General features: G+C 39.6%; 1 protein-coding gene across 1 annotated transcript in view; it reads right to left on the bottom strand.

The window, feature by feature from the left end:
- Positions 1 to 6,481: 6,481 nt before the first annotated feature.
- The window catches only part of DCT (dopachrome tautomerase), a 32,996-nt gene continuing 26,730 nt past the window's right edge, over positions 6,482 to 12,747 (bottom strand). Inside the window, exon 8 of the mRNA XM_067713145.1 lies at positions 6,482 to 9,530. Coding sequence (XP_067569246.1) covers positions 9,358 to 9,530 — 173 coding nt within the window. The 3' untranslated portion in view covers positions 6,482 to 9,357. The remainder of the gene's footprint in view (positions 9,531 to 12,747) is intronic.

Raw genomic sequence — 12,747 nt, 5'->3', positions numbered from 1 at the left:
GGGAAATCTAACCTGAGTCCATTCTTAAAGTTCTTTATCTCTTAGAAAGAACTGGTAGCTGGGAACATTTTCTATGGCTTCAGGAGCAGAAAAAATGAAATCGGTAATGAAGCAGAAACATCATGTCAATTGCTTAAAGTTCACTCACGTTTAACGTTTCACAGCCCATTTACAGTCCGGTTCTTTCTCCAAGTGAAAAAGGTAGCATGTCCTTTGGGGCTTAACAGGATGGCTAGCTCTGCTTGAAGCGCCCCTCTCTCTGTGTCTCTCCCTCCTTGCCTTTCTTCCTCTCCAGGGGTGAGAGGTCTTCATGCCAATGGAAACCATCTGTGGCTCAGTGACCCTCCCACCCCTCACCTGAGCACCAGGAAGTCGCACAGCTCCTTGCATCATGAATAAAAGGGCAGTGATCCTTCTGCAGAGCGCTGCTTAGGTTTCAGCTATCTTTGCCTACGCTGCAGAGCCTTCTTTTGAGTTTGGAGCCATGATCGATGAAATTGAATCCTGCGGCGTTGCTTCCACACGCCAGGCATTCCAAAGGGATTTGACAAAAAATATCAACATTTATTGAGTGACTTCTTCGTTCCAGGCTGTTATGGGCTGAATTATATCCCCCCAAATTCATATGTTGAAATTTCAACCGCCAGAACCTCAGAATGTAATCATATTTGGAGATAAGGTCTTTAAAGGGGTAAGTTCAAATGAGGCCAGTAGGGTGGGCCCCAATCTAATCTGATTGGTGTTCTTATAAGAAGAGGAAATTTGGACACACAAAGGGACACCAGGGGTACAGGTACACAGAGGAAAGACCACGTGAAGAGACAGCAAGATGGTGGTTGTCTGCACCCCCGCCAGCACCTTGATCTTGGACTTCTAGCCTCCAGAAGTGTGAAAAAATAAATTTCTGTTGTTTGAGCCCCTAGTCTAACACACAGGCAGTATTCTCAAGAATAAATATATGAACTCAGTTCATTCTTAAAACAAGCTATGTGTGTACAGAACAGGAGGAACATTATTAATATCCTTTCGCAGACAAGGAAACTAAAGCCCAGAGCAGTTAAAAAGTCAAAAAAGGTTAGGTGGCGAATAAGTGACTGAGCTGGAATTTAAATGCCACATACTGAATGACTGCACTCTACTGTCCCTTTACACTCAGAGGAGCCCTTCCTTAGGCGTTGATATGTTTCTCTTGCAATCTTGAAAGAACAAAGAAGAATTTCTTTTTACTCAACTGAAGGCATGGATTATGGTATCTGGAAATAAATACTAAATAAATGAACTCCTCTATGTCCTCACTTTAATTTTAAATTCCCTGAAGATGAATTTATCAGTCAGGATTTTTCATATTGTAAGAGAAAAACGAATTTAAACTGGCCTAAATTAAGAAAAAAGTGGGGTACTCCCTGACTGCTTCAAACACTCCCTCAAGGAGACAAAATGGCTGCTGTGATTACAGACCTCACATCTTCCCACCATATCACTCAGGGACGAGACCATGACTTTTGGCCTTATTTCCTAGAATCCTCAGTAAAAATCCCTTTCTGATGTTTCGGCTATCAGTTTTGCATTCACGGCTGAAACGCTGCAGCCAATGTTATGGAAAAGAGTAATTGGTTTAAGACCATTAGGTTTCCACCAAAATCACAGAGCTGAGGGTACCAGGAGAGAGACGGTGGAGACTTCCCAAAGCCTTGTTAAATTTTCCAGGGGTGAGGGAAAGGAAGGATTGGGGAGTTATTGCTTAGTGGGTACAGAGTGGTTGTTCGGGATGATGAAAAATTCTGGAAACAGATGGGGGTGATGGTAGTACAACATTGTGAGTGTACTTAATGCCACTGTATTGTACACTTAAAAATGGTTAAAATGGAAAATTTTATGTTATATATGTTTTGTCACAAAAATTAATTAAAAAAAAATAGCTTTCTTCATATGTTTCACTTCCATGCCAGCCAAGGCCAGTTCGTGTTTCATCCCCAAAGTGTCCTTTTGCCATTGAAAATAGCCCTTGGGAGCCCTCCCTAACCACTGAACCAGTGCCAAGGGCAAGAAAAGGTACCTGCCAAGTGTCAACAGAGAATTATGTTCGGATTGTACAGAACACGGACTTGTGACCGGGCTCAGGAAACACGGTGCTATTCACGGGAGCTGAGAACCCTTATCTTCAACTGCCAGAGGTTTCACACAGGGAGATAATTAAGGTCAATCACTTACTGGTGGTTTGAATAGGGGAAAAAATAGTGGGCTTTTTAGGTAACATATTTTTTTCATGACCTTTTTAGAGTACAGAGGAAGGGAATGAGTTCTAGTGGGGCTAAGCTGACAGATATAAACAGGAAACGAGCTGCAGAGTCTTTGTGTTCTCCTGTGATTCTGTGTAGTTAGGTACATACCCAGAAGTCTCAGCAAAACTTCCAGAGGCACGGAGTTCTTATCCTCTGACAGCTACAACACAGGTGAGCAGGTTGCCCTGTGATAAAAGCCATTCGGTGGCATCCTCTCTCCAGCAAACAGAAAAGCAGGTAGTTTTCCTGCCACCTAGCTGCAAGGTGAGCTCCCAGTAATTTGATGTTCTGAGTAGCTGTTGTTTAAAAACAATGAATTCACATACATTGCGGCCAGCATCAACCCCAGAACGATTTTACCCTGCCTGCCTTTGTGCAGCTAAGGTGGAAAATGTGGGCTGTGACAAACTACAGCAGAAAAGGAGCAAATTTGCATGTCACTGGGTTGGAAGAGCTCCTTGACTGTCAGAGAGGCCCGACGAGGCTGTCAGGCGCTGGCAGACAGGAGCACCAGGAGGCACCAGATCTCCGCTGGGCACGGCTGACAGCAAAGGATTCCGAGTCAGCACAGGATCAAAGAGTTGGGACTGTCTCAAGGAAAAGTGTTAAAAACACAAAGACGCCCGCATCTTGATAAGAGCACCTGGCTGGAAAGAGAAATGCACAGAAAGGAAGAACAACGACCTTGAGTCTATAAGACGTTAACAAGCCTCAGAATTGTAAAATGCCTGAAAGGAAAAGAAAAGGTGCAGCTCACGTCAGAGTTTCGGAGCTGAAAAGGTTGGAAGTTATGTGTTGGCCACAGCTGAAGAGGAGAGCGTGGTACAGGACTGCTCGGATTATGACTGAGATCACATTTCTGTTTTCAAGGCTGATCCGTCGCTTGAGTTACTCGTGAGACAAAGCAGCGACGCGTGTGGCTTAGCTGAGCATCACTCCTTGGTGTGGAATGCAAGATTTTTGAAATACGGATATTCTTTTAAGAAGGAAAAAGCTGATTAGTAGCAATAGTCAAGACAAAACTCCCCTCCCCTTTTTTTTTAAACCAGGAAAACAAGGTTTACTCGAGTAGCAAAGAATCGTGATTTGGGACGTACAACTATGGGGAACCCCATGCAAGTCCCCAAAACTTGCTTTTTTAAAGAAGCAGAAATATTAGAAATGAGACTTTAAGTAGAAATATAAATAATAAACTTGCTGCTTTGGAAATTAAGTTTTCAGCAAAGTGTGCCACATAATAACATATTTATCAATAGGGAGTAAATGAATGACATTCTAAGTGTCTTGAATCTGACTTCCCCATTGCTGCTTTGAGGATTTTTTTTTTTTTTTTTTTCCTTTCACCTACTCACCATAAAAACAGCTACTGTCACCGTGTCTGGAATCCCCATTCAGAGAGAACCACCAGAGAAAGAGAATAACAGATAGAGCCAGCTGGAAAATTTCAGCCCCAATTTTTTCACTTAAACAAAACTTCTCAGAATACGCAAACAAATGCCTTGCCTGTTTCCCCCCTCTAATCTTTACCTGGGTGTACATACTAGAAGAAAGAGCTTCACAAAACCTAGATAGAGACCATGTTTTCTTTATTATTTGAGATTCTTTATCTTTGCAATCACCTAATATAAGATAAGCCACTGTGGGCACCCAAGTAAACATTTGCTTTGGGTACCACCATGCCAATAGTCCGGTCTTGAAAAGTGAATTTTCCACAGTAAAGGACATTTTCTGACGCTGCTCACACCTACACCCAAATTCAGATATTTATATCTGGTTTCAATTCACTGATCCAGTATTTTTCTAAAAACTTTACTGAAATTTACCACCTTCTCAGTAACAGGTTTTTTAAATTTAATTAAATTAATTTATTTATTTATTATTTTTGGCTGCGTTGGGTCTTCACTGTTGCACACAGGCTTTCTCTAGTTGTGGCTAGTGGGAGCTATTGCTGTGGCTTCTCTTGTTGTGGAGCACGGGCTCTAGGCACGCGGACTTTAGTATTTGCTGCACGTGGGATCAATAGTTGTGGCTCGTGGGCTCTAGAGCGCAGGCTCAGTAGTTGTGGCACGTGGGCTTAGTTGTCTGCGGCACGTGGGATCTTCCTGGACCAGGGCTCGAACCTGTGTCCCCTGCATTGGCAGGTGGATTCTTAACCACTGTGCCACCAGGGAAACCCTCAATAACTGTTTTTAGTTGAAAAAGAAGTAGTCCCTATCTCCAGCTGCAGTATGATCATATAAATAATATTTGACTAAATTATACCCTCTGTGTATCTGACAAGCATAAAAGAGTTTTGCCCAGTGGCCTGAAATGTTCACCCAGAGTTTTATGGCTTGCAGGGGAACATTTAACATTTCAAAGTACATTGGAAAGGAAAGTCTAAGAGCTTTAGTTATATGATTACCTTGCCTGCACAGGAAATCATTTCCTTCTAAATATTGTGCTTTATCTGTTCTGATTTTTGAATTGATGGCAAACCTTCTGGCATTTGTTTTTTTCTCTGACCCCAGGCAATTAACCACGGTAGAGGAAAACAGCTCAAAGAACTTTACCAAAATTGTGCAATTTTCTAATACAACACAAGAGGGCAGGTTTTGCTTTACTGTGAGCCTAATTCCTCTCAATCAAAATGGTCATTTGTGCTCATTACAAATTCAGAAACACCCAATAACATACAAAGTGAATGAGTAATCAGAGTGTCTACTCTGGCAGTGAAATCTCTAGTATTTTAATAAAAAGGGACAAGTTTAAGCTTCTCTCAGTTATGTTTGGGAGACACTGTGATAGTTTTAGCTTTGTTATAAACCAGCAAAGGAGCAGAGAATGGCTAGAAGAAAGGACCAAATTCCGTCATGTTACATCCAAGAATTCTGGCTTGAATCAACGTGGCAAATAACATAAGTGGGTTAATGGTTTCTTTCAAATAGAAATACTGTTGGTGATAATATACAGAGCATTCAGGCCTTGAATAGGAAGCTTGTGTGTTTGTTTGTTTTGTTTAGCTTTCAAAAATTTTATCCTATTGCTCACAATTTTCTTGTGTGTTGCTTTCAAGATTTCATTAAACTACCTACCCAAGTATAATTAAATTCACAGGAATTATTTTCATCTTGAACTGCCATTATAAGTAAAGTATCATGTTATCTTTGAGAATTTCTTTAGTTTCACCAGTGGGTCCATCCATGTAAGAAAGGCACTGATTTTGCCTGACTATATCATTTGCCCACTAACTCCTTCCACGGAAACAAGGCTTTTAAGACATCAGATGGTGGAAGGCCCTATAATGATACTGTGAGGTCTTAACTTTCTACTCTTGTCCGTATGAATGGTAGAATTAGGGCCTACCAGTGGTGGGGAAAAGATACACCCAAGAAGAAAATATGGCTGAGAAGTAGCCCCTCGTATTGGGTTGTATGGAGTAAAATTCTATCTAGCATAGGCACAACTCAGAATCTGAAAGATAGGCTGCTATTCATTTCATGGCAGCGATACAAGACCCCATTATCTTATGTTTTATCCAGTACATGTCAAAACACATGCCAGAAGCCCTGAATGAAAAGTTCTACTTTGAAAAAACAAAATTAAAAAAAAAAAGTTCTACTTTGAGATTAGTTTATGCATTCAAAAAATATTTACAGAGTAATCAGGATGAACAAGGCCCTGGAGAAATAGGAAGAGTTGGGTTTTGCCACTGCATTGAAGAGAGTAGCTATCTCCCACTGAGGGGGCAGGGGGTAGGGTAGGGGAGGTGAATTCGCTCTTTTATGTGCCTGTATCAATTAACCACCACCGTTTTCTAGCTATTTATTTAAAGTGCTTTGATACAATGGCATTGGAGCTGTACAGAGAGCTGTACAACCTGACCTCTAGAAGCTTCAAATCTAGAAGTGGAAGCGAGCGCCATGTAACCATTACCTCTATTGGCTCTAATTTCCTTCTTCGGGGCGTCTCCAACAAGCTGACTGAGCTGAAAGGCTCCTCTAGGAGGAGGCTGCCTCCCTAGACAGTGACTTCAAGTGGCTTCCCTACTCACCGCCCACTCCAATTTCAGTCTTTAGACTGTAGGGACATCAGAGGTGACTCTTTACCTGGGAAAACGGGTAGTATCTCCTTTTCCTGCCTACATCATAGAGAGCTAGGAAGTAGCAGTTGCTTAGAAACTCAATAGAAATTAGAAACACCAGCATATTTAAGAACTTCTTTTTTATTTAATTGAAGTATAATTGATATAAAATATTACACAATTTACAGGTGTCCAACATAGTGATTCAGAATTTTTCAAGGTTATACTCTATTTAGAGTTATTATAAAATATTGGCTGTATTATTTCATACCTGACAATTTGTACCTCTTAATCCCCTACTTCTGTCTTGCCCTTCCTCCCTCCCCTCTCCCCATTGGTAACCACTAGTTTGTTCTCTATATCTGTGAGTCTGCTTCTTTTTTGTTTCATTCACTACTTTATTGTATGTTTTATATTCAAAGTATAAGTGATATCATACAGTATCTGTCTTTCTCTGTCTGACTTATTTCACTTAGCATAATGCCGTCCAAGTTTAAGGACTTATTTTCAAAAGTGAAGTAGTTATTATGTATTTTATGTATATACATAAAATTTCATGTATATATCGAGTGCCAAAAAGATGGGAATTGATGTTCACAAATTAAAAAACAATAGCCCCCAACAGACGAACAATAATCTGCAAAACAATTTTTATTTTCCTCTTGAGTAAGTTTTCTACTTCTTGTTCATGTGAGATTAGAATTATTCATTAGGATTATTATAATTAACAATGTTAAATCCTAAGCAAGACACAAATTTATGTCAAAGAATTTTAGAATTAGAAGAGAATTTAATTCACAAAGGAAAGATGTTATTGGATTTCATTTCACTTTTGAATGTTAGCTTTTAAGAAGCGTTTCTTTTAAAATCATACTTCATATACACACAATTTTTCTAATACTACAGATAGAAGCATATAAAGCAATCTGTTCATTTTCTTCAAGGTTGAATATTTCCCCCCATCATTGAGACGTATGGCTGTACAATGCTCGGTGATATTTTCCGAGTTTATCTGCATAGTATTCACTGTAAGTAAATACCAACTTTTTACTCTACAGGTTTATTCTACCTTTAGATTTGCTGAAAGGCTGTCGTCATTGATTTATTGTAATGTTACAAAATGCTAGAAAATTTTATTACTCTAATATGAACTACAAAATTAGGAAACTATTTCTCTTAGGAAGGCATCATAAAACATAATACTTATGAAAAGTTGCACACACTATAGTTAAAAGGAGCTAAGTGTAAATGGTTAGTCTTTATTTCTGCCGCAGATAGATCTTGCTTTTAAACAAATCTTATGAGAATATGATGTATGAAAATTCTGATATACTCGAAGGATAAGCTAGAGGTGCTTATGTGCTTTATAGAATTATTCGTAATAGTTCGTCCATAGAAAGTAATTTCCCCTGGTGCTTTTAATGTATAATTGATTTATACACAACTTCTCAGGAACATACCTACCACGCGCACTTATATCTTCATCTTAAGATATTTCTCTTTTGGTTTAAAAACAGGACGTAAAAATGTGTTCCCCAACAACCTTGAGTTCAGAAAAGAAACCTGCCAGAGTGGACCATGTTCATAACACATTGCTGAATTTTCCATGAATTCTATTAAAGGCAGGCATTGAGATCTATGCATGTGGCGCTGGTTAGAGGTCCAAGCAGGGCTTCACCCCGTGAAGGACTCTGGGCTGTCTTGATTCTCCTCTGCTGAGCCTACTCTCAGATATACTTTATGAGACTCACTCAAATTCAGTTCAGATTGAGCTCTGTCCATTTCTCTGGCTTCTGCAGTCTTATTCCGGGGGATAACACTGGGTATTGGTAAATCTTGCACCCTGTAGCCCCCCCATATGGAGAAGGCTCCAGGGTGCTCTTAAGCCCCATTCTTCACACACATCCATTCCAGTAGAGAGGAGCTGAAGTGAGTGGACAGAAGGGCCACCTCGGTGGCTTCACTCCTACTGCATGGATACCAGACGTGAACAGATGAAACTGTCTTAAGAGCTCAAAAAACGTTAACTCGTCAGAAGTAGGGATCATCTTGATAAGCCTAAACATTCTCGTAAAGACTGCCTCATTCTCATCTCTCATAATCTGATGATTACTTAGTGGATCCTAGCCATTTCATTCTGAATTGTCATATTTTGTATGGATGGTTTGCTTTTAAATGATAAGACGCAATTAGCATTTGTAAGTAACGTCAGTACAGGGCAGCATTCATGAATGTAAAGTCAACTCTTAAAAATAAGCGAAATGCATGAATAAGTTTTCATCTGAGGCTCCCTAGCAAAGGAATATGGACTCTGGTGATAGCTCTGCTGTTGAGAACTGCAGACTCTTTATAAACTCTGTAAAGTCTAATTTATAAAAGAGAACCAAATTGATCATTCATTCATTCGTTCTCCATCCTGTATGGAAAATAAGGCCTATTTTCATCTTCAAGACCATTTTAAAGGCTGGAGAGAACAAGAGAAAAGAAGAAAAAGAAGCTGCAGAAAGATGACCAGGAAGCCACCTAAAATCACAGATGTTTACACCTAAAGGAGACCTTGGAGACTCATGTAGCACCTGCACCTTCCTGCCCCCATCCCTTTACAAATGAAGACGTGTGGGCTGAGAAAGATTTAACCATGATCTTGTCCAGCTCTCAAATTACACTGACCTGCAAATTTCAATGAATCCACTCTATCGATTTTTTGGGGTGCTCTCAGAACACGAGGAGGCTTAATCAAAATGAGGAATTATTAACAAATACCACCAATCAGCAGCAGCTCTACCTTTGTTTGATGGTAGAGACACCCTCAAGCACTTTAGCTTGTTTGTTAGATAAACAACGCAAACCAGAAACTACAGCTAAGCATCTTCCGTATTTGGGATCACCACAACAGGAGGAGCTATGCCAAAGATCTTCAATGAAAGGAAAACCAGTGAGGATTCGTTTGCTCACTGTCAGGGTCAGAACTAAGCCTTGGCCAGCCTCTTCTCCAGGGTAAGGCGTGAGCATCTAGGCTTCTTCTGTGTATCTCTTCTTGCTTAACTGTGTCTCCATTAAGGGTGTATATCCTTTTCGGACTCTTCTATATTGAAGGAGAAGCAGCAGTGCAAAAAGACCAACCAAAACCACCAGCATCCCCATAAGCACTGAGAGGGTTGTGGTCCAATCTGAAGTTTCTTCAACTGAAATTAAAGCAGAAGAGAAGGGTCTATGATTGGGATTTTCATCGGCTGAATACTCTTAGACAAGGGAAGAATAAACCTATTAGCCTTTCACATGCACTTTTGTTGATAAAGCAAAACTACACCGGCCGGAATAAAATTTATCTTCTCCTTCCTTACCGACTATTTATCATATCCACAATTGTTTTTCTGGAGGAAGTGGGAAATGGCATTCCATTATTTGAATGTAGATTATTGCATTTTAAAAATTTCTTACGATAAATACTTACACAGAATAAACCCTCCAAGGAAGTATATAACTACTTTTGTGAGTTAGAAACTCATTTGTAAAAAAATGCATGCTAAAATGGTATCTGGGGAACTGCAAAATATACAACCTTCAGGTCTAGAAATTCTTCTATTGTCTCTACCTTTTTTATGGGGTGATAAGTGAGTAAGACAAATGAGATTGGCTATTATAACAGAAGAGAATCAATAGCAAGAGCAGAAGGAATTTGGACCCATTTAAATAGTTGTGAATAAAATCTGAATCATCACATGATAAATCCAATCCTCTATTCACATATATTTTATAAGCACTTTTCCACAAAATTAATGGATTTCATTTTTTGTTGTTTCCTTAAAAATTATCATATCCTTGGCCAGCTATTCTTAAATTCTGAACTGGGTTCTTGTTCTATACTCTACACTTCTGTAAATGTAAGATTGTCCTTCTAGTTATTTCCCTCCAATCCCACAGAGGACCCTGACTCATCACAATGGTGTTTCTCCAAGAGGATTTTAATTTGTCTCCTCCTGCAGCAATCTGGCAGGATCTATTGCCATCTTCATCTTCTTAAAACACAGATTTTTATTCTGTCATTTCTTGGTTCAGGAGCCAAAAACGATTGCCTTTGTTACTGTCCAAACTCCTCTGCTTAGCTTTTCTTTAGTTACTTATTATTTTTTAATTGTGGGAAAACACACATTACATATGTTTTACCACCTTAACCATTTTTAAATTAAGTTCCGTGACATTAAATACATTCATTTTTGTGCAGTCATCACCACCATCAATCCACAGAAATTTTTTCTCTTGCAAAACTGAAATAGTAATTCCCCAGTTCTCCATTCCCTCCCAGCCCCTGGTAACAACCATCCTACTTTCTGTCTCTATGAATTTGACTACTCTAGGTGCCTCATAGAAGTGAAATCCTAGTTTTTGTCCTTTTGTGACTGGTTTATTTAACTTAGCATAAGGTCTTCAAGGTTCACCCATGTTACAGCATGTGATGGGATTTCCTTCCTTTTTTAAGACTGAATAATATCCCATTGTATGTATCGCCCACATTTTTTTATCCATTCATCTGTCATTGGGCACTTGGGCGGCTTCCACCTTTGTCTGTTGTGAATAACACTGCTATGACCAGAGGTGTACAAATATCTCATTACTTGCCTTCAATTCTTTGAGGGTATATATATGCCTAGAAGCAGAATTGCTGGATCGTATGGTAATTCTACATTTAATTTTTTGAGGAGCTGCCATATTGTTTTCCACAGAGACTACCCTAACATTCCCACCAGCAGTGCACGAGGATTCCATTTTCTCCACACTCATCAACACTTGTTACTTTCTGCTTTCTGGATGTAGAGTGGCATCTCGTGGTTTTTGCCCAGCTTTTAAAGCGCTCAGTAACCAGGCCCTTCTCTCAAATCCAACTTTAATTCACGGTTATCTACCCAAGCCCTCCACTACAACCAGACCTTCGTCTCATGGTCCTCTATATAGACTACATGTATCTTTCACAGCCCTGTTCCCTGCCCTTCTTCAATCTAACATGCTCCCTTCTTTCCCCCTCACCTACCTAAGACCTACCATCTCTTTAATCTAGTTCAAGACCCAGCTCCTTTCCCAAATCCCTCTCTCCCTTCTCCAACCTTTTGTTATAGTTATGTCTCCCCAGGCAGGATTGTAAATTTCTTTGTTAAACCAATAAATGAATGTAATTTGTATCTTCTAATGAGTTAGTGCATTCTGGGCATGTTTAGACTCTTGGTCTGTACCTGTTAATTGGCTGATGCCAGAAGACATGGAAGCATGGTCAAAATGCACATTCCAAACTTTCTGATTATTATTATGTTCAATCCCAGAGAAAAGAGAAAGGTTTCAAAGAGATATCCTTAGCTGACCAAAGAACGGAAACTTCAAATCAGTAAGCTGCAGTAGATGTAGAACTGGAAGGAAAAAGAAAGGACAGGGTCCAGGGTCTGAAAGGCTTTGAAAGTTAGAGAGACAGAGAGAGAGAGAGAGAGAGAGAGAGACACGTGACCTCAGAAATCATCTTGATTACTTTGCACCAATGGGGAAATGCCACCAGCAGATAGGCCGTATGTTTTGCAGCTTCTTGAAAAATTTAGAGATTTTTAAAATTGTTTTACCTTCCTTTCTCAACCTGTCCTAAGATTCTTTAAATGACACATGGCGCTATACTGGGGCCTGGGCAAATAAAAAAATATAATGCCCCTACCTACACTTATCAAAACATCCTCCCATATTTTGAACCAGGTGGAAAAGCTAACAAAAAACCTACAACTTAAAAACATGACTTCAAAAATTTCATTAAAAAAAAAAAAAATGTACACAGGAAGCCCCGTGCAGCCCAATCTATTGGCAGGCCATTGTCATCTTCACAAACCCATTCAGCAGGTGTGGTACTGGCTAACTGGGGGAAAAAAAAATTTGGTCTACTTACAAACTGATGCAGGGGTATAAAACAAACAAACGACGACAGCTGTCTTTAAATTTTTGGTAGTGTATTCATCATAGATTTTTTTGCATGAATTTGGGTTTTTGAGAATATTACTCCTTAGCTCAATTACTGAGTTTTTGGCCTGCCCTTGAACTTTGTGCCTGAGGCACGTGCTGCGTCTGCCTCACCATAAGCCCAGCCTTACCTTCAGGTCCTGCTAGTACCCATCCGTAGGTGGCTAGTGTATTTTGATTTTATTGCTTAGGCATTTCAAACCACGGCCAGTTTTCAATTAATGCAAGTAGAATTGTCAAATCGGGTGTAGATACTTTCCCTGTGAAATAAGTTCTCTTAACAACTTTCAGTTTTCTAAAGCAAGAGTCATCCAACCAGTCCCTTTTCTGATGTTTAATCGGTAGTTTAAAGGCTCATTTTGGTAAATATAGATACTCTATAAAATTGCCAATAAACTTAACTAGACCTGAGTA

This window comes from Pseudorca crassidens, chromosome 18, assembly GCF_039906515.1.
Source record: "Pseudorca crassidens isolate mPseCra1 chromosome 18, mPseCra1.hap1, whole genome shotgun sequence".
Classification (NCBI taxonomy): domain Eukaryota; kingdom Metazoa; phylum Chordata; class Mammalia; order Artiodactyla; family Delphinidae; genus Pseudorca; species Pseudorca crassidens.
This window is presented reverse-complemented; position numbering and strand designations above follow the sequence as displayed.